Source organism: Sus scrofa, chromosome 2 (assembly GCF_054392235.1).
Source record: "Sus scrofa isolate SSC_HxYL_T2T_F1_AM1 chromosome 2, Sscrofa_HxYL_maternal_Yorkshire_Landrace_v2.0, whole genome shotgun sequence".
Classification (NCBI taxonomy): domain Eukaryota; kingdom Metazoa; phylum Chordata; class Mammalia; order Artiodactyla; family Suidae; genus Sus; species Sus scrofa.
In genome coordinates this window covers 117,314,776-117,336,656 of record NC_139384.1, presented here as the reverse complement: position 1 = coordinate 117,336,656, position 21,881 = coordinate 117,314,776, and the positions used below count along the sequence as shown (strand labels likewise).

General features: G+C 34.7%; 1 protein-coding gene across 4 annotated transcripts in view; it reads left to right on the top strand.

Annotated features, from left to right (window-relative positions):
- The window catches only part of ST8SIA4 (ST8 alpha-N-acetyl-neuraminide alpha-2,8-sialyltransferase 4), a 91,817-nt gene that overhangs the window by 25,194 nt on the left and 44,742 nt on the right, over positions 1-21,881 (top strand). For all 4 annotated transcript variants that reach the window (XM_085009780.1, XM_085009782.1, XM_085009781.1 and 1 more), the window contains 1 exon segment: positions 14,464-14,757. In XM_085009780.1, the coding sequence (XP_084865906.1) occupies positions 14,464-14,757 (294 nt within the window).

Genomic DNA, 21,881 nt, shown 5'->3' with positions numbered 1-21,881 from the left:
TCTTTATTGTTTTTGTTTTGTTTTGTTTTTAGGGACAAGAAATATTTAATTTTATTTTTTTTACATTTCCTCTCTTAGACCATATCCCATCATTGTCTATCCCAGGAAACTGGACATAGCTTCCTGTGCTGTACAGTAGGAATTCATTGCTTATCCATTCTAAATGTAGTAGTTTGTCTCTATAAGCCCAAACTCCTAGTCTATCCTACTCCTCCCCAACCCCCCACCCTGGCAACAAATTCTCTATGTCTGTGAGTCTGTTTCTGTTTTGTAGATAGGTTCATGTGTGCCATGTTTTAGATTCCACATATAAGTGATATCATATGCTATTAAAAAATTCTTCCAATGGTCTTCGGATGAGACAGAGTTTGTGACTACTCTACCATTAGATTCATAACAAGGGACAATGTGGAAGGGGAAAGGGCAACATATGTTGACATTAAATAATGAAGGATCATTTCTCCATGTTAAAGATTTACATGGTATCCTGTAATTCAAGAGAGGTCCTTATAGTTTGTTGGTTTGTTTTTCCATGTTGGGTTTTTGTTGTTGTTCCTGTTATAAGCAGGAAAGGAACATAGTGGTATAGAAGTATGAACATATTGCAGATGGGAGGACCATGATAATAAATAAATCAAAGATAAAAAGAAGAAAAAGCCCTCAATAAAGAAGATACTAGAAGAGGCAAAATGCAATGACATCCAAATCATAGGACAGAGTAAGATGATAAACCAAGCTTTAATGATAAGGTTCATGTTAATATAAAATATTACAGCAATCATTCTCCCCTGACATCAAAGGAGCATTAGCCAACAGCAATTGGTCATTCCATAGATTTTCAAACTACGGCTTTATTTTGGGATTCAAATCATTTGTAATTTTTTTACTATTCATCTGTAAGTGGACATTGGCCCAAAATATGTACTCCAGAGCCAAACACAACTAAACTTTTCAGTATTTATTGTTTTCAAGTGATGCATAACAGAGCTTTGGTCTTATAGTTTATTTATTAACTCTTTCACTTTCTTATTCACCTGTTTTTTCAGGAAGATAGATAAATGGAGAGCAATTCTTTATATTGAGATGATTATAGTCTAGTAAAGGAAATAAAGTAATGAATTGATAATTCAAAATGCTGTATTAGAAGTACTCAGAGAAGCAGGCACTGATAATGAGGCAGATAAGAGACATAGGCTGGATGATAAAGGATGATTTCCTAAAAGAAGCAACACTTGAGTTAAGTTTTAATAACAACTGAAGAGGTAAGTATAGCAGGGAGAGAAAAGAGAGTGAGACCTAGTCCAAACTGGACCTATGATGTGCCAAAGAACCTGGGCAGAGGAATGAGTGGCTTTTATGGATGTGTGAGTAGATTCAGTATGCTTGGAGAGAAGGTTGTGTGGGTCAATGGAAGCAGGTGAGGCTGGAGACGGAGGTTGACAGGTTATGCAGAGTCCATTGTATCTTGCTAAGGAGATCAGACTTAATTTAGCAGGTAGTCCATAGAGCCACTCAGTAGAGGAATGGCATGATCAAATTTCAATTTCAGGAAGATTGCTAGGTGATAAATTACAGGGGCAAAGATGGTAATACTGAAAATAGTCTAAAGGTAAAGATAATGAAGATAGTTATGGGGGGATAGATGATGGAAGGCAGTCTGAGAAAATAAAGGAATATATGAGCTGTATAATTCATGGAAAGGAAAATGATAGTGAATGTGAATACGCCATGTTTTAAAATGTAGCAGTTTTTGGATGACGGAAAATGAATGTTGAATAATTCAGATTGGTTCCAATTGGTCCCTCTGAGGACGTTAAGCCTTCAATGAACAAACACTGTTTTCTATAGAACAGAGTCTGAGTGACCTTGCTGAGTGTAAACAGTAAGTTGAAGAAGGAAGCACCAACAGAGCTTTTTTTCTTGCATACTCAAAACTCTAATACTATATTTTTCAAATGAAGGTTGGAAACACATAACTTTTTCGATGAGAAATAACAATCAGTACTGTACTTGAGCTTGAGGTTTTTTGTTGTTGTTGTTGTTTTCTTTTTTTGTCTTTTTTGTCTTTCTAGGGCCGCACATGTGGCATATGGAGGTTCCCAGGCTAGGGGTCTAATAAGAGCTGTAGCCACTGGCCTACGCCAGAACCACAGCAAGGCGGGATCCAGAGGCATCTGCAACCTACACCACAGCTCATGGCAACGCCTGATCCTTAACCCACTAAATGAGGCCAGGGATCAAACCCGCAACCTCATGGTTCCTAGTTGGATTTGTTAACCACTGAACCACGACGGGAACTCCTCTTTTTTTGTTGTTGTTGTATGTTTACTCTGAAACATGAAGACCAGTGAGAAATGGTCTAATTAGGTTACATTTCTAATTTTGATGACTTAGCATGAAAGACCAAAGAGAGAATGTCATTTCAATGTGTGACATTTCTACAAGGTACCAGCCATTCTTCAAACTATAGACCAACAAAGCACACTGAATAACAAAATCACAAACACACAGTGGTAACTATGTGAATGGTAACTGTGTCATGGCAAACATTTCATAATATGTACATATATAAATAGCCATGCTGTGCACCTTAAACATACCCACTGTTACTTGTCAATTATATCTTAATAAAGCTAAAAGGAAAAAACAATTTAAAAAATCAAGCAAACACCAAGCTGACTTTATGATGTTTAGCATTTTCTCCAGTTGTGGTTCTTGGACCATGCTGTGAGAACTTTCTTTTATTAAGCACTTATTATGTGCCAAAAATATGTCAAAATATTCTAAAGACAGGTAAACAAGCAGGATACTTGCGATCTTTTCCCTAATGGGGGCTGATATCTTAATCCAATATGAATAAGCTTTTAAGTCAGGTAAATCTGATTTCAAGTTCCATCTTTTCCATCTAGTATATATTAATTCTTAAGTGATTAACTTCTCTAATCTCCAGTTTCTTTACATGTAACACAAGGAAAATAATCTCAAGCTTCCCTTTTTTGTGGGTATAGAAATAGTATGTGTGCAGTTGTCTGAAATAAACCCAAACACAAATCAGTTACCAGTAAATTGTAAATCTTTCTTCCTTTTGATGGCTTGGAATTAACGTATTGGTAGTACATTCATGGTGATAAAATTATGTCTTGTGATCCAGGTACACAGAAGATATAATATTTGGAATTAAATTGTCTTTCTGGCTAAGCAGTATGTATTCTCCCCTGAAGTGTAATTGAAATAACACTCATCAGAGGGAGTTCCTATCATGGTTCAGCAGTAACAAACCCAACTAGTATCACTGAGGACATGGATTCGATCCCTGGCCTTGCTCAGTGGGTTAAAGGAACTGGCATTGCTGTGAGCCATGATGTAGGTCACAGACACGGCTTGGATCCCACAGTGTGGCTGTGGTTATGGTGCAGGCTAGTGGTTTACAGCTCCAATTTGACCCTAGCCTGGGAACTTCCATATGCCGTGGATGTGGCCTTAAAAAAATATAATACTCATCCGAGAATTTAGAAACTGGGGTCCTCTTGCTGGCCTTTGCCACTAAGTAGAGCTGTGTGATTTTGAACAAGTAATATAAACCATTTTGGGTGTCAGTTTCCTGATGTGCCCAATGTAGTTATTGAACTAGATGGACTCAAACTCTTATCTGGTTCTGAAACTCTATAACTATTTTCTTATGATTCAGTAGACAACTTTAGAATAGATCCTGTCAACTTGCATTATTGTTTGAATTATTTTTTTTCCTTCTGGTTGCCTTCTTGTATGAATAAACTTCCTTCTCATCAGTCAACTTGTGGAAATAATATTTTCCACTTAATACTGTATCTTCTAATATGGTTTTTGTTTCCTTCAGTCCTGGAGCATTGACTTTCCTCCTGAGGTATGCAAGCTGGTGTTAAGTCTTAAAATTAGGGGAAAAGTGTCACTTCTTAGCCAAAGAAAAATAAAATTAAATTTTAATGACTCTTACAGATTATTGTAAGTGTGATGATGTCAAGACCTTGGTATGTATAAAATATGTAAAGAAGAACTGGTGTATGCAAGCATTATCAAAAGGGAGAGAAATCGTTTTACATAAACCTCATTTAGTAGTTTTGGGGAAGGGACTCTGACATTTTTCTGGGAGAAAAGACCTCCCACTTCCCATAGCTACTTCACTGGCATCGATCAAAATTCTTGGAACCACATGTTGACTTACGCCATTGCTAGAAACGTTTTTTTTAGAATGTAGAAATTTAGTATAGTACCAAATGTTAATAGTGATTATTTTTTAGAGGGAGGCTTACAAGTGTTTTATATTTGAAAAGGAGCTTAACTTCTGTTTTTCTTACCATCTCAGTGTGTGTGAGTGTGTGTGTGTGTGTGTGTGTATTTCCCCTTGACGTGAACACACATACCGTTGTTAAATTGGGAATGAAAACAGTTTCAGCTTTGAAAGTTATAGTAAAAATCTGGAGTATAAATGGGAAGAGTGATACAGTGGGGTCAGATTATAGCTCCAGCACTACCTACATGACATTTAGAATGAAATATGTTTTTTTAACAAACACATAAAAATGCAACTTATAGAGTTTTGTAGTCTAGAGTTCAGAGTATTCTGCCGTTCGTGTCAGGTGTAGTGTGTGTGAGGGCAATGAATATGTATTTTGGATAATCAAAATCATTAGAACCTGCCATATTGGGAAGTAAATTTTGGATTCTTAGTGCTTTAGATTCACAGACGAATTAAATTCCAGCTCCGAAGATTTGTGTCCAAGCTGAAACTTTTTTTCCTCATTTGTAAAATATGATTACTTGTGATTAATTATATAGATGTTCTTTAAAGTTTGAATAAGTTAGATATGTATAGTATCTGGCATAAGGTAGTAACTGATAGCTCTAATTATACTTAGTGAATTATATAAATGATCAGTCTGAAAAACCACAGTCTCACATCAAAAGCATGGTTATCCTCTAAAGAACTGAGAGGAATTTTTCTATTATGATTAAAAATTATTTAGGAAAGAAGTTCAAAATTAGGGTCTCATAACTATTTGTTGAGTATTAGTATCACGTTTGGCATAAATGTATGGCCCCTAGATATGATTATTTTAAAAATAAAAGAACACTTATTTGGAACTTAAAAGTGGAAATAGAAGCAGTGGTTCCATTAATTTGTTGTCACATTAATTCAACAGGTGTTTTTTCATTCAGCAAACATTTATCGAAGAGCCACTACATGACAAGTTCTGAGGGGCTTTAGTAGATATTAGGATATAAAGATAAATGGCATGGCCTGTTGTGTTTGGAGTTTGCATTCTGATGGAGAAGATAAACATGGAGAGAGGAACACTAAAACAGTACAGTAACAACAAAATAGTACATTAACAACAATAATAGAATCAAGAACAAAGCATTACTGCCAGGAAGACAGAAGGAATTAAGTATTCAAATGAATGGAACTAACTTTTAAGGCAGTTCATTTTGGGATGGGAAAATAATTCCCTTTCCAGGATTGTTGAATTTTTAACTGATATTTTTACCCTTATTCTTTGCCTACATCATCTTACCATGGTATTGTGAGGAAGTGTTTTTCATGCTTTTTAGCCTCAGTGATTGTAATCCTTTATAATAATCTCACTTCACTTTTAAACATGTAACTACACATACCTTGCTCCTCACTCTAATTTTTCTAATTTCCTAGACATGATCCTCTATAGAGGTAACTTAAGAAAACTTTTAATGTTTGGAATACTTAATTTGGTTCCTTCAGTACAAAGATATTTCTGATCTATTCTTTAATTATCTGCTGAGAAGATTTCTGTCATAGTTAGTTTTAATATGTAAGAAACTTTTCAGCATATCTCAATATTTTATATGATGTTTGACCAAAAATAGAACATTGTCTTGGTTAAGGAAGAACTAGGAGTTTCATTTATACAAACCACAAACTGAAACTGTAATACTTTGGTAACATAAACAGGGGAGGGTTTCTACCAATTAGAAGAATGCTAAACAGTGTTATATCTTTTTTTCTACTTATCATACTTTTATGGTGTACCAATACTTTTATGGGTGACTTTTGACTTATGGGTGGTTTTAAAAATCAGAACGAGGAGTCCCCATGTGGCTCAGCAGGCTAAGGATCTGGTGTGGTCACTGCAGTGACTCAGGTCTCTGGTGTGGTCACTGCAGTGACTCAGGTCTCTGGTGTGGCAAAGTTTCATCCCCTGGCCCAGGAACTTCCATATGCCTTGAGTGTGACCAAAAAAATCCAAATGAAAACTTCTCTAATCTTCCCTAATTTGTTTTAAATGAGCATGTCTCTGCTCACAGAAAGTACTGGTCACCTACAATAGGGACATCATTGAAACAGATTGTATTTCTTCTTTTAATTTAAATAATTCCAACTTTTTAACTTTTAGGATGATTTTTTTATTTTGATGTAATTACCTTCTGAGAGTTAAACATTCTAACAGCTATGCTTTAAATGCTGTTTTTAATTTAACATGTATTTATTAGTAACGTTTCTCTTTCATTTAAAGCACACACTACATCTACTTTCTAGTGATACAGCTTTAATATGTTTAACAGAATGAACAAGTTAAAAATAAAAATTGAGGTGATTGTACAGGGAATGAGAAGATTTGGGGCAGAGCTCACAAACTGACTACCTGGGGGCCCAAATCAGGTGGTAGATTTGCTTTTTTTCTTCGATATTTATCATCACAAGCCCAGGAGAGCCTGTTCCTTTTAACGAGGAAATAGCCAGGCAAAATTATCCATTTTTCAGAGTTAACATCTGGCCTAGAGGCCTATGTGTTTTTAGGACTTGTTTTGAAGCCTAAGCAGCATCCCAAGAAGACTGAGAGATCAAGTACCATTTAAAACAGGTCCTCAGTTCACATACACAGAGTAACCATCATTATGATTATGGTTTGCTTGCATTAAAGTATCAGCCCCATACAAGAAACTAAATATACTCAAGTTCCATTCCTGTTAGAATAAAGATATAAGTAAATATTTAAAACATTGCAGCAGAAGTAATTCGTTCTGCCCAAAAAATCATGTAAAGCATTGCAGTGGGTATTAACCTTTAAGTTTTAAGGGAAAAATATGACTTTTTAATGTTGGAGCCTAGGATGTCTTGAGGAGGTCATTTCAGGTAGAGGCATCATCATCATAAATAAAGAAACATAGCAAAGTACGTGGAATTGTCTGATGCCACTGGGATCTATGACAGGAACATGTGTAGAGAAAAATTTAAGAATGTAAGGGTAGGGTCAAGTTGGCCTGATATCACTGAAGATTTGGTTAGTTAGAATAATAATGTGATCAAATATGAATATTAACAGAATGATACTATCCTTGAATCAGAAGGATCAACCCAGAGTCCTTGTGTCACAGAACTGGTTAGAGCAATGTTCCTCAATGCTATTGAATAAAGATGCACAGCAAGAAATATGACTTACATCATGATATACTCCTACCATTTCTTCCCCAGCTACCATTACTACACACTCATGTAAATTTGAAACAAGTTCCTATAAAAATTTGTGTATGGAACACTGCATTCATTTTCTGTTATAATCGATACTTTTTCATTCTTTAAAAATTGCTGATGTGTCCCCAAATTTATGATCCAGCAATTGTTTTAGCTAACAGTTTGAAAAATAATCAATTATGAAATTATTGCAATGGTAGCTCAAAAAACAAAAACAAAAACAAAAAAAGGTTGTGGCTAAGCTGAGAAAACATCAATAGAAATAAAAAAGAGAATACATTTGGGAGAAATTTTTTGAGATGAATTTTCAGCGCTGTGTGATGAATCAGATATAGAGGATAAAAGAATTATGGAGATCAAGCTTTTCAGTCAAGTCAAAATGTGACTTTCTGTCAAATAGATTATGAGAAAGATCCACTTAGAATAAATATGATATAATGAATGTGAAGTTGCCCTTGGCCTACCTTATAATACTAGAAGATAAAACATTCATTTTTATTTACTCATCATATGATACTTTTCTGAATGCTTGATGGGTATCAGAATACCTAACTCTTCTGAGCATTATGCCAACTGTCTTTCCAGGACCAAGTGTCAAATAAATCACATATACTAAGATAAAAATCATTTTTCAGCCTTGCATTGTACTTCCAAAAAATTAAGAGAAAATATATTTATAGCTAATAAATCAAAATATTTTTGTTTTATTAAACAAGAGAATTAAATGTCAATGCATTGTTGCTGTGAAAAGTTTGATTATATAATCACTAAAAGTTAGAAAACTCTCATGTTTCCCACAGCCACTGTAATGACCACATCGTACATAGTTTATTAACACCATGAATTGCAGAGAGAAAAAGTTAAGGTTTCTCTGCCTTGGTTTCCTGGCGTGGGAGATTAAGGTATAAGCCAAAATATTACATGAATGCTGTTTCTTTTCTTTTAATGCAGAACATAATTTTTAAGAACATAAATTCCATGCTGAATCAGTTCTTCCCCCTATAAGAGAGTAGTAACTGCTCAGCAAGCCCTGATCAGTGGAGTCATCCAGTACCCTGACTAGGACAAGAGTACTTGAAAATACATTCTAAGAATCTTGCTTGTTTTCCCACCCACTTATCTTAAATACGCTAGCAATGAATTTTTACACCAAAAGAATAAACAGGGAATTTCTAAACAGTTGCTATTATTTTTTCTTCACACACCCTTCAGAAAAGTTAAAATGATCCTTTTTGTTACTGTAAAGGAAGGATTTAGAGGGTCTGTTTAATAATGTTCATTCTCTATGCATTTTCAAGGAACTTAACATTTATAATAATTCACATAAATATTAGTCTTGCTACTATATATATTCACTTTTTGTGAGAAAGAAAACAGTCACATGCATGCAAGTTTTTTTGATTTAAGCACAATATATCCATTCCTCAGCATATCTTCCCCTACTCCCCCCTCCAAATTAAGTTACTGAATAATATTTTGCAGTTGTAGCAAATTTTACCCAATGACTGTATTTTGATTTTGACTGAAGTGTGGGAATGACATAGTCTAGCATATTTCTTGTTATTCAGATCTTTGTGTTCTAGAATGAGTTTGTTTTTTTTTTCATTCTGTGATTTCCCTAGAAATAATATGACACTGTTCTTTCCAGCCTTGCCAGTAAAGAAAAAAAAAAAATGGGTTTGTGGAAAAAAAAAAGAAAAGAAAAAAGAAAAAAAAACCTCTCTTCTGTTTAGTCACTTAGTTTTTTCATGGCATGTGTCATTTGTATTTATTTCTATCAAGTTGAGGATCTTATTGTTATCAGCAAGCAGAAAAGATGTGTGTTTGTGTATTTTTGTGTTCATGTGCCTTACTAAAAATGCAGATCTTCAACATGATGCTTCATCTCTATTTTTACACTTTACTACATACTGGTATACCACATATAAATCAGCTTAACCCTGTCCTTCATATTTCAAAAAGTCCTATCAATTATCTGTTTAATCCTTTTACCAGCATTTGGAAAACCATTTCCCTCAAGAGATCTGAGGTGTAAGTATTATTTTTATATTTTAGGCATTTAAAACTCTTTGTTTAATTATTTCTCAGAGTTTGGGGGTGTCATCACTGAGTGGCCCTGTATTAATAACGCTTAAGACCAAAGGATAAGGCATCCTTTCTCCTACAGGAATGCTGGGGTGAAGGAGGAACATAGACATTTTCTCTGATTCTGAAAGAAATCAATGTATACATAGTGTCAATTCAAACACTTGGAGTCATTCCAAAATAGTTGTGCTTTTCTTTTATATGCACTATGTCCTTGGACATGTTTCTTAAAAAGTTTGACCTAGTTTCTCACCTCTAAGTGGAGATAATGCTACTGTTTATCTCAAAGTATTGCAAAAGTTATTGGTTTCAGGTCTGTTTGGGGCCTGCTGTCCTCGCCTCAAGAAAGTCAGAGAGACTGAGAGGTTGCGTGTCTCAGCTTCCCCTAGAAATTTTGTGAGGGTAACCACAAAGCCTAAGGCAAACCCTGGTATTAGAGATTCTTTGCTCTCTCAGCTTTTCAAGCTCAAAAACAAGAGAGGAGCAGATAGCATCCATGAGCTTCCTCTGGGGACAGAAAAGAGGTTATCTGCTATTTCATGGTCAGTTGACAAATGTGGTTCCATTGGTAATGACGGTTTGGACTGAGGGATTTCAGCGTTAGTACAGATAAATACATGAAGAGAAAGGACGTGTTTGGAAAAATCATGTGATTGGAACTTGTCGGAACATTAATGGTGAGAAAGAAGAGCGGTTAGTCTATAATCCACTCGGTGTTGTTTCCTTTTCATTTAATCTATGTTATATGTGTAAAGAAGTTATCAATAACCTCCTGTATCATAATACATGCTCTTTAACCGTAGTAGCACAGATGACTAGTTCCATAGATAGCACAAATGTAAAACACACACCATATAACACACACCATGACGTGAATAACCACGTGGTTAATTGAAAGGGCATTATTTCTGTTACTGATAATAACTGTCAAGATTATAGTCTGGTCATATTGTATCACTGTAAAATAGCACATAGTAAGATAGCTGGGAAAATGTTCTGAGCACTTAGTGTCATATTTAAACAATGAACTCTGAAGGCATATCTGCTGAGCTACTCAAAGAGGGTCCTCCTAGTTTCTTGGACTATTGAGCCATAACTTTAGGGAAATGTGGAGAATGTTGGCAAATCTAAGGGGTATGTCTTACTGAGGAATTCAGTGATCTTGAGGTATTTTACATAGATAATAGATACTTCTCTCCTTAAAAATTAATTGAAATAAAATTGAACGTTTTTTTTTTTTCAAAAAAACCCCATTGTATACAGCTGTGAAGTAAATGTAAGTACCGTCAGTTCTGCATAACAAGAGTGTTGAGAGGCAACTGCAGCTGGTTTGAGAACAGAGAAGACATTTCAGAGGTCTAGAGTGCAAGTGGAGCAGAGCTAGCTGCAGTCCCAAAGGTTTTTAATCAGCGATGGAAAATAAACACAAACTGAAAATCGAGCAGCTCAGAGTAGACAGGAAGTTTGGCCAACATGCTTAATTCTGTGTGTATGTTTTCATGTTTTTGATATGTCAAAATAGTTGGACAGTACGAAAAATTTAATTTGGCTAAAGAAGCAAAACTTGAGTATATTAAATATTCTCATGCGCTCTGAAGTTTTGTCTCATAAAAATCCACCATTTAAAAGCTGAGCAGTCTTCAATTTTATGAGATTTAGAATAACATGTGAAATAATGTATTACTTCATAAATTCTTGCTACACATTGTGGCTACTTTTGCGTATTATAATCCTTCAGAAGATTTTTTTTTAAAGGAAGATGAAGAATATGTGATTGCAAATCTATTCATAATCTTGCTCAATCAGCACTATTGCTGCTAGTAATGCTATGAAGTTCACAACAAATTTACTGAATTGCTGGAGTGCAACACAGCTGGTTGGCTATTTTGGCTTCCTTAATGCTTGCCCTGATTATGTGACATTCAGCTAATTATATGACTAAATATCTAACTCAACCACAGAGAAGTTAATTTACTGGCCACATGTGGACATGATGTTAATCTTTCCTTCTAGTGAAAAAGGAGCCATAGTCACTCCAAGGAAAATGAACAGGGAGGCTTGTGGAACCAGCATAGTTTATATTTTATAGTGTGTCCTTCTGTTGTGCTATTTTCAGTACCTCTATTTCTGTCCCTCACAAAGCCTGGTTGGGCTATGCTTAGGTCATATCATAGAAACTTTACAGTAAATCTCAGATGGATCGATTACTCTTTGATCTCCTGGTGCTCTTTCAGTTTGCATCACAGCCATTTAGCATGCTTTGCCCCAAATATGTTGGTTCCTCCCCTGGATCAACCCTATTCTCCAGAAATATATTGTTAGTCTCTTAGTTTCCTTTTGCTTCTGAGGTGGAAAGTCCCTGACTTTCAATACGCAGCATTATTGATGGCTATCTTATTAGCTCTTAAATGACATGTGGCCAGACAGCCCTGTCTCAGAAGCATGCTGAATCAGTCCTAAATGTTAGCAAACATGGGTGTGGAGGGGCTTTTAAATATGTGATAAGGAAAAGTGACAAAATGCATAAAGTAATGAAGTGGTTTTCTTCCCTGAAAAGAATATTCAGTAGGATGTTATTTTGGCTCTCTTTAACAGAGTTGGCTCTGATTATTTTTGAAGTTATAGAGAAAATGAAGCCTAAATACTGTTTTTCTATGGTGGAAATCCTCTGAAAGAATTGCTGAGGAATTGTTACAGCTGGGAGATGAATCTGAAACCGTCTCCCATGACAGGAATATGTTAACTGTCATGTTAACAAGTGTTATCTATTTTTTACCTAAGGAAGAAGCATCTGTACTAATGTTGGTCAGAATGCATTTTCTCACAGTATCCAAATTCATCCTGTGATCAGCTGGGTTATAATTGCAGACTCTTTTGGAAGGTGATGTGGAGCACATTTTAGGACTTTAAAGATTATTATGTCCTCAATCGTCCACGTGTTCCACTGTCAGATGTTCACTTTGCTTCTGTTCACATGTAGCTGTTCTTTCCCAGGGCAGTACTGTTCCTAATAGTCTTACCATGAGGGGCATGAGTAATAACTAATCATCAGTGCATGGATCATGAATATAGACAAGTAAATACTCTATCATATAATATAGTGGGTGTTATTAAAGTCCTATAACTTGATATTATTCATTTCTCAATAATATGATGTGTTAATTTTTGTTTTCTCATCTTCGATAACATAGACTTTGCCTAATTGTGTGAGATGAAAGATATTTGTTGTGTTAGATAAATGTTGTCAGAGATCTAGGAAGCAATAAGATATATTAATTAAGAGAGATAAGAAAGGATATTTAAGCCAGTAATTTTAATAGCAAGGCACATTTACTTTCTAATTTAACTTGTTTGAGAATTTAATATGGCAAAATACACAAGGAAGAGAAATGTGAGAAACTTTCATAATGCAGTCAAACCTGCAAAAATGCAGAAAGAGGCAACTGGTTTATTTCCCTCCCTTGAAAGGCTGATACAGACAAAGAGAAAGAAAAGAAAAAATTCTATGCGTGTGCGTGCTTGTGTGTGTGAGTGTTTTCAGCAATGTATAGATTGAAAAGATTCAAATCATTTTTTCCAAATTAGCAAATTATTGTTTATTAAAAAATCTCATTTTCACCTATCAACTAATTTAAATTTGCCTTTTAGCAAATTAAAATATTGTAAAATGAAAGAGCTATTTATATGTCAAATCCAAAGGTCTATGTGACAGAATTCGAGAAGTGTCACAAGTTAGTTGAAGATAAAATTCAAGGTGCTTTCCAAAGCTTTCTTGTGATACAGAAATGAAATCAAATTACAAGAATAAAATCAGACCCAGGTACTTTGGAAGGCCCTGGAGCTTCAGTGGCAAGAACAGGGCAACAAATTCTGTCCCCCACACCACAGAGGGCACACGGCCTATTGATAGGGAAAACAGGCATTTTTGAGGATGTCTTCAAAAGGAACAGAAAGATATCTGATCCTGTGGTAAAGGCTTCTGTGCATTAGTTAGCATCTCAAAGAGGCATATTAAATTTGATAACTCCCTTTTCTTACTTTTCTTTCCCATTTAGGATTATGGAAGGCAGTTACAAATATGTTAATGGAAAATGTTATAATGGATTCTATTTTCCCCTTAACCTCAGGGTACAAAAAAGCCATCTCCACTTACTTATGTTTATAAACTTGTCAAAATGACTTAAGCTTGACAAATGGTGTGGATTAGAGTATCAGGTGTAATGTGTTTTACTTTAAGACAGCATGTGGTTTAGACTGCTTACTGCATGGCAGAGTTCTTGTGAATTTACCATCATAAATTCACCTATTAGGACTTCATATCATGTGCTTTTATGAAGATAACAGCTATGAATATTCTTAGACAACAGGTTGAATTAATATAGATGCCAATTTGAGCTCCATTCCTAGGAGTGTACATCCTTATTGAAGACAGTATTCCTGAATGTGTGGTAACTTACTGAAAATGTAATTTTCCGGAGTTCCTGTTGTAGCTCAGCAGGTTAAGAACCCAGCGTAGTCTTCATGAGGAAATGGGTTAGATCCCTGGCCTTGTTCAGTGGGTTAAGGATCTGGCATTGCTGCAAGCTGTGGCATTGGTTGCAGATGCAGCTCAGATCCCGCACTGTGTGGCCATGGTGCAGGCCTCAGCTACGATTCCTATTTGACCCCTAGCCCAGGATCTTCGATATGCCACAGGTGCAGGCCTAAAAAGTAAAAGTAAAAAGAAAGTGTAATTTTACCAGGTGCATTATCCTTTTTTTCCCCCTACTTGGTGAAAAAAAACAAAATACAAGAAAATGTTCATTCTCTGTCCTTTTTTTTCATGCACACCATGTTAGGAGTGAATGTTTCATATTTACTTTTCCTTTGTCTATTCATTTTTTCCTCTTTAGGTGTAATCTAGCCCCTGTGGTGGAGTTTGCTGCAGATGTGGGAACTAAATCAGATTTTATTACCATGAATCCATCAGTTGTACAAAGAGCATTTGGAGGCTTTCGGAATGAAAGTGACAGAGAAAAATTTGTGCACAGACTTTCCATGCTGAATGACAGTGTCCTTTGGATCCCTGCTTTCATGGTCAAAGGAGGAGAGAAGCACGTGGAGTGGGTTAATGCATTAATCCTTAAGAATAAACTGAAAGTGCGAACTGCCTATCCATCACTGAGACTTATTCATGCTGTCAGAGGGTAAGTGTCTGGAAAGGACCAGTCTGTCCTTGGCACAGTGGATCACATAACAATTTTCCTTAGACAGGGAGAAGCTTCGGTGCAATTTCCCAATGGATATATGTTTCTGTTGCTTTATAATGGCTACTCTGTTCATTAACTTGAATTTTGTTTATGTGCTGTATTACTTTAGCTCATTTTCTTTCTTAAGCAAATATTTGATTTGAACTTGGTACTTATGTCTGCTCAGAAATGAACTCCTGATTTTTATATTTTGCTGTGTTAAAGAATAGTAAGAATTTATAGTAAAATTGATGAATTTGGGATGAGGACACTACCCATAGAAGTATTAATGGCTAGTGGACAATATCATGGAAGATTAAATGTTAATGTAGTTGGGAGGCCTCCTAGTGATAGAAAAGGCTGACTGAGGAAGAATCCTTAATGTTTCCCCCACAGAGCCACAGGTGCCATTTTTGATTAAGTTAACATTTCTCTGAAATTAAAACAAACTCAGAAGTAAGGCCTATGTAAGAGAACTTCCAGTCTTGGCTCAGCAGGTTAAGAACCTGACTAATATCCATGAGAATGGGGGTTCAATCCCTGGCTTCACTAACTGGGTTAAGGATCTAGCATTTCCACAAGCTGCAGCCTAGGTCCCAGATGTGGCTTGGATCCCACGATAATGTGGCTGTGGTGTAGGCTGACAGCTGCAAGTCTGACTCAACCCCTAGCCTGGGAACTTCCACATGCTGCAGGTGTAGCCCTAAAAAGAAAAAAAGAAAAAAAAAAAAAAGGAGACGACCTAAGAAATAGACTCTCTTATTTAAAAAGTGGCAGTGACTAAAACGCCAAATTCCATCATGAATACATATAAATGTGTAAAATACATAACACGAAGGTAAGCAATAATGTATATTTATTAAGTATCTACTGACTGTCGATACTATAGGTTCACAAACCAAGCAGAGCTGATCATTGCCTTAAAGGAATGCCCAAGCTTTATGATCGAAACTGAGGCATGAACAGCTAGCTAAGGCATAAATAAATGATAAGGGGATATAGCCTGAAGTGTAAAATTGGTCCCTTAGGTTGGCAAAGAAATGTTAAAAACCTAATATTTGAACTAAACTCTAAAAGCAGAAAGCCATTTTTTAAAATTTCAAAGAGATTGTCGGGGAAAAGAGGGACAGGGGAAACCAGAAGGAAATGTTTTTGCCTCATTAGAGCAAACTGAGGCAAGGACATAATTAAGTACACTGTGAATTTGTGGAATAATGGAGTCCACTGTGGAGCACAGGAAAAAATAATTTGTGATCTGGTTAGGAAGATAATCAATTTTGTCCTTTATGAAGCACAATTAGATATGTGCATTTAGGAGAGTAAATCTTATAAATACAGATAGTATTGACAAAGGAGAGGTACGAAGACCATTTGAGCTTTTTGATTAACTAACTCATAAAATGATAAAGATATAGATCAAAATCAGTGGACATGGAAAGGATGGACACGTTAAGGGGACCGATTAAATACAATGGCTTGAAGTCCTAAAAGAAAAAGCTTTCCAAACCCAGACTTATAAATTGTTTGCTTCTTATACTGTAAGTGGGACTGGGCTAATATATTTTCATTTTGTTTTGTTTTATTATTGAGGTATTTTCCTTCAGGGATTTTACCGTTTCCTTGTTTAAGCCTTGAGACAGTTTTTTGGACTGTTATTCTATACACAAATTTCATTCTAATAATTAAATCATGGTTATTCAACATTCATTTTCTTGACATTTAACATGAAGTTTCAACAAAGCAAGATAAAAATATTCATTTGGGGGATAAATAATTTTGTAAGTTACAGATTCCTGATAATTACAATTTGAGTCTGAAAAAAGAAAGGTATATTCTTATTAGAGTATAACTTCATAACATGTTGTGCTAAGAACGCATCTTATTTTTCATTTATTTTTAGTTCTTTTTTGACTACATGTATTGCAAATATTTTTCTCAATCTGTAGTTTGCTTTTCACTCTCTTAATGGTGTCTTTGGATAAGCATGAGTTTAATTTTAAACAAAATCTAATTGGTCACTATTTTTCTTCAATGTTTAAAAATTGTGGCAAAGCACACCTAATATAAAATTTACCATCTCAACCATTTTTTTAGTGTACAATTTAGTGGTATTAACTACCACTCATTGACTTCCATGCATATCCACAACTCTTTCCTCTTGAAAAACCAAAACTCTCTACCTATTAAACAATCACTCCCCATTCCCTTCTTCCCCAGGTTGCTGGCAATCCCCATTCTACTGTCTTTATGGTTTTGACTACTCTAAGTACTTTATATAAGTGGAATCATACAGTATTTATCTTTTTATGATTGGCTTATTTCACTTGTTATAATGTCCTTCATTATTTCTTATAGTATTTTTCCACTTATGTTTTATTTTGTTTGACGTTAGTCTAACCACTCCTGTTCTTATATTATTATTATCTTTTTTTTTTTTTAGGTTTTTGTGCATGTGTGTGTATGCTGAAACATTTGAATTTCTTTCTCATTTCCTTCATGTATATTTTAGAACTATTCCCTTTTTTAGTGTTGAATTGAATAATATTTCATTGTTTGAGTGTACAAGTTTATTCACTCACGTATTTCTTCCAAGTTTTGGCAGTTAGGAATAAAGCCGCTAGAAACATCTCTGTGGAGGTTTAGTGGCGGATGGAGTTTTCAGCTTATTTGGGTAAATACCAAGGAATATGATAGCTGGATCCTATGATAAGTGTATATTTAGTTTTGTAAGAAATTAAATTATTCATGGACTTGGAGAAGAGACTTGTGGCTGCCTGATGGGAGGGGGAGGGAGTGGGAGGGATCGGGAGCTTGGGCTTATCAGACACAACCTAGAATAGATTTACAAGGAGATCCTGCTGAATAGCATTGAGAACTTTGTCTAGATACTCATGTTGCAACAGAAGAAAGGGTGGGGGAAAAACTGTAATTGTAATGTATACATGTAAGGATAACCTGACCCCCTTGCTGTACAGTGGGAAAATTAAAAAAAAAAAAAGAAATTAAATTATTTTCCAAAGTGCCTGTAACATTTTACATTCCCGCTAGTAATGAATAAGAGTTCTTATTGTTCCACATCAGCAGCAGCATTTGGGGTTTTCAGTGTTCTGGATTTTGATCCTTCTAATATGTATATAGTGATATATAATGTTTTTTTTTTTATTTCTCTGATGACATGATCTGGAGCATCTTTTAATATGCTTATTTGCCATTTTTAGCTCTTTAGTGAGATGTCTATTGAAGTCTTTGGCTCATTTTTTTTTAATCACGTTGTTGATTTTCGTATTGGAGAGGTTTTTTTTTTTGTATATTTTGGATAACTGTCATTTACAGATATGTCTTCTGCAAAGATTTTCTCCCAGATTGTGGCTTGTCTTTTCATTCTGTTGACATTATCTTAATGAAACCCAGCTTATCAATTTCTTCTTTCATTGATTGTGCCTTTGAAACATTCTATCTAAAAAGTCATCACCAAACCCAAAGTTTTGAGTGTCTCATATGTTACCTTCTAAGTGTTGTATAGTTTTGCATTCTACACTTAGATCTGCGATCCATTCTGAGTTAATGTTTGTGAACTGTCTGTGCCTAGTTTTTTTTTTTTTTTTTTTTTTTTTTTTAATGGGAGTGACCAGTAGTTCCTGTACCAATTGTTGAAAAGACTCTTTGCTGCATTATATTGCCTTTGCTTCTTTCTCAGATATTAGTTGACTCATTATGTGGGTTTATTTCTGGGCTCTTTATCTCTTTGATCTGTTTGTCTGTTTGATCTGTTTGTCTGTTCTCTGCCAACACCATATTGTCCTGATTACTGTAGCCTTATACTAAGTCTCGAAGTTGAGTAATGTCAGTCCTCTTTGTTTCTGTCCATCAATATTGTGTTAATTATTCTGGATCTTTATATCTCTATGTAAACTTTGGAATTAGTACTTTTGTTCCTTAGACTCTGGTTTATATTTCTCCATTCACTAACAATAGCAAAATATGTAGTAAGAAGCATGGCTGAAATAGAGGATTTTCAATAAATGAGAATCCAGATAGTATTATATATTAACTCATATAGGCTTTTCACATTTATTTTAAACAGAGAAAGTCCGGAAGCTTTTACTAATTAGTTTATCAATATTCTCCTTTTATTTTTTTGTCTTTTCTTCCATGACCTTTATAAATATAAACAACTTTACTCTTTCCTAAGCATTTTATTCCAAAGAGCAAAGCCAAACTTCTGTCTACTGGTGAGGGTAGTGATATGCTTTCTCTTGATTACTGTACTTTAGGTGTTTTTGACAAGATTTACTTTGAATTCTCCAGAGAGAACTTAACTTGCTACTTTCCATGTTTTCTACATATTTCCCCTCAAGGTCAAGTGATTGAGTTCTCAACTGTGGCCCGGGGTATAAAAGTAGCTCTAGATTTGCCTTTCCCCTTTCAAATATGTTGGAAATTTTTACACGTAGTGTATGTGGAAGGTAATTTCATGTATGGAACTAATGAAATTAATACAGTAATGCATGCAAATGTAGCATTTTGACATAATGTTTTTACTGTACAAAGTTACTACAACTCAGAAAGAAAATAAGGAAGTGGGAATGTTGATGAAACAAAGATTCATAAGATATGAAAACAAAAGCAAACTCCCCAAAGATCTATTCTTTAAGTGTCTTTTTTACATATCTCTGAAACCCTGTGGTTAATACAATTCAGGAAAATAGTTTAGAAAATTTCATCTCCTCTGTTGATTACTAGAGTTTGTTGTCTATCACGAAAGGGCTTTCATGGAATCCATGTGTTTTAGGGTGCAGATAATCACACTGTTAAAATGTGAAGACCTTTCCAAATACTGCAGTTAGAGGTAGAAAGTTTAAATGATTTGGAGAGCAAAAAGGTCCTTGAACACAACAAGAATACTTTAGTTTTTATATCCTCAAGCTTCATTATTTAAAGTTTTTCCTCCTGAAAATTATGGCGGCTTACCAACTTAAAGCATCCATTTAATAGTAGGTTTTTTTAAACTCTAAAAATATAACCATCAAACACAAAATTCAATTATGTTTTAGTATATGGTGATTCTTCCCAAACCATATTAATTAAAACAAGAGGGTAAAATATTGCTAATTCTACTTCTAAAACAATCTTAATAAATAATCAGAAGGTAATCTAACAGGGACAAATAAAATGTATAGTTACAAATTAAAGTGAATACATGAATGTATTACACTGGCTTGGGATTGTTAGCTTTTAGTTGGTATTTATTCAGAAGTCTCGCATGTCTAATATTATTATTATTTTTAAAATTTCCTTGTGAAAAATAAAAAATTTCATAAGACTTTAAGAATGAAGATGGAATTTTGGAACTTTAAAACGACTTGCTGAAACATTAAAAATGTAACTACAGGATATAAAAATGAATATTTATTCTTTATACATTAGTAACAAAATTATCAATGTATAATCTAAAATCTGAAAAAATTTAATACATGGAAATTTAATAAACAATTTTAAATTATTATATAAGATGTATTAAATATATTTTTATAAAATCCTCTTTTTATATTTACTGTAATTTGATTCATAATAGCCATTGCTATTTTTCATAATGGGATGGTTATATTTTATTTTCCCATTTTTTTTAACATGGAGTAAAAAAAATTTAAACAGCACACCAGGTAGATCCTCAGTTCCACTACCAATTACCATAGATAATTTCTTAAGAATTCTTCTAGGACATAGATAAATAAATGAGCATATTTTAAAATTATACTTTATGTGCATAAACATATTATAAGTAAACTGTAGGTTCTAGATTAGAACCATGTACTCTTATGTATTTTTTCCTTTCCTTTTTACAATATTTATTTTTATGGCATATGGTTGATTTACAATGTCATGTTAATTTCAGGTGTACAACATGGGAAAAGAATCTGAAAAACAATTTTTTTTTTTTTTAGAATCACAAAATCAAAATATTTATTGATTTTTTTTTGCACATGACACTGTTAAAACATTCCTGCTACACCAGAACTGCTCCCCTGGAGCTTAATCAAAAACAGTCAACATTAATTGTAGACCCAATAATTAGAGCCTTATGTCAAAGGCAGACTTTGTATCTTTAGATATATCTTCTGAAAGAAAAAGCTGGAGAGGCAAGATCAACATTAAATAACATGGAAGTATACTCCTGGCCACCTCTCCTCCAGCTTTTGCAAGGAACCCCCTGTGGCTAGAATCAAAACCAATGCCCCATAGGCTAAAAGTAATGAAGAAATCTTAATCTCTAATTCCCTGATGGACACAGAGGATTCTTTTTGTGGGCAACATGGAGCTGAGTGTTCCTCCAACATAGATTAGAGATGGCACCTAAAATTCTGTAACTTTATTGGTAGTATCAGATAGCCCTTTCCCAGCCTCATAGAAATTCCAGTGGGACAACTAACTGCTCCTCAAAATGTGCTTAAGTCCTCCATCAAGTTTCACAACTTCTGGTTGGTATCTATATCCACATCCACTGCACAGCACTGCTCAGTGCATCAGGAAGGCTAGGAAAATTTAACTAACTAAATATATGGGATAAGGAACTAAAAGACAGGAAGGGAAAAGAAGAGCAGAATAAGGTGCCACAGACATGGGGAAACAAGTTTCTAACATAGTTGAACAGGAGGAAGAGAATTTTGGATCCAAATGGAACAAGGGAAGGCAGGCACTAAATTCTAAATGAACCGGGGTACAGAAATGAAAGTCAACAAGATCATTATATAGTTACAATCCAAGGGCTCAAGAAAGATGGAATTTAAGCTTTAATTTTTTTTTTTCCTTCTCTAGTTTTTTCTTTGGTAACCTAGCCCAAGATCACTGGAATTCAGGTTTTTCATGAGACTCTATCTCAAATACCTGAAGACCTATCTCCCAAACTGATGTTTATCTGAGAGTTTGAAATTCACAGCATTTTGCCTTAACTGGCCTTGATTTTTCTTACCTTATTGATGAATCCTTTTCCTGAAAGAGTATTTTGTAGCAGAGCATATCAAGCTTTCTAGAGAGTACTGGGGTCACTACTAAACCTTGATTCTGATTTTATTTCTCAGGGT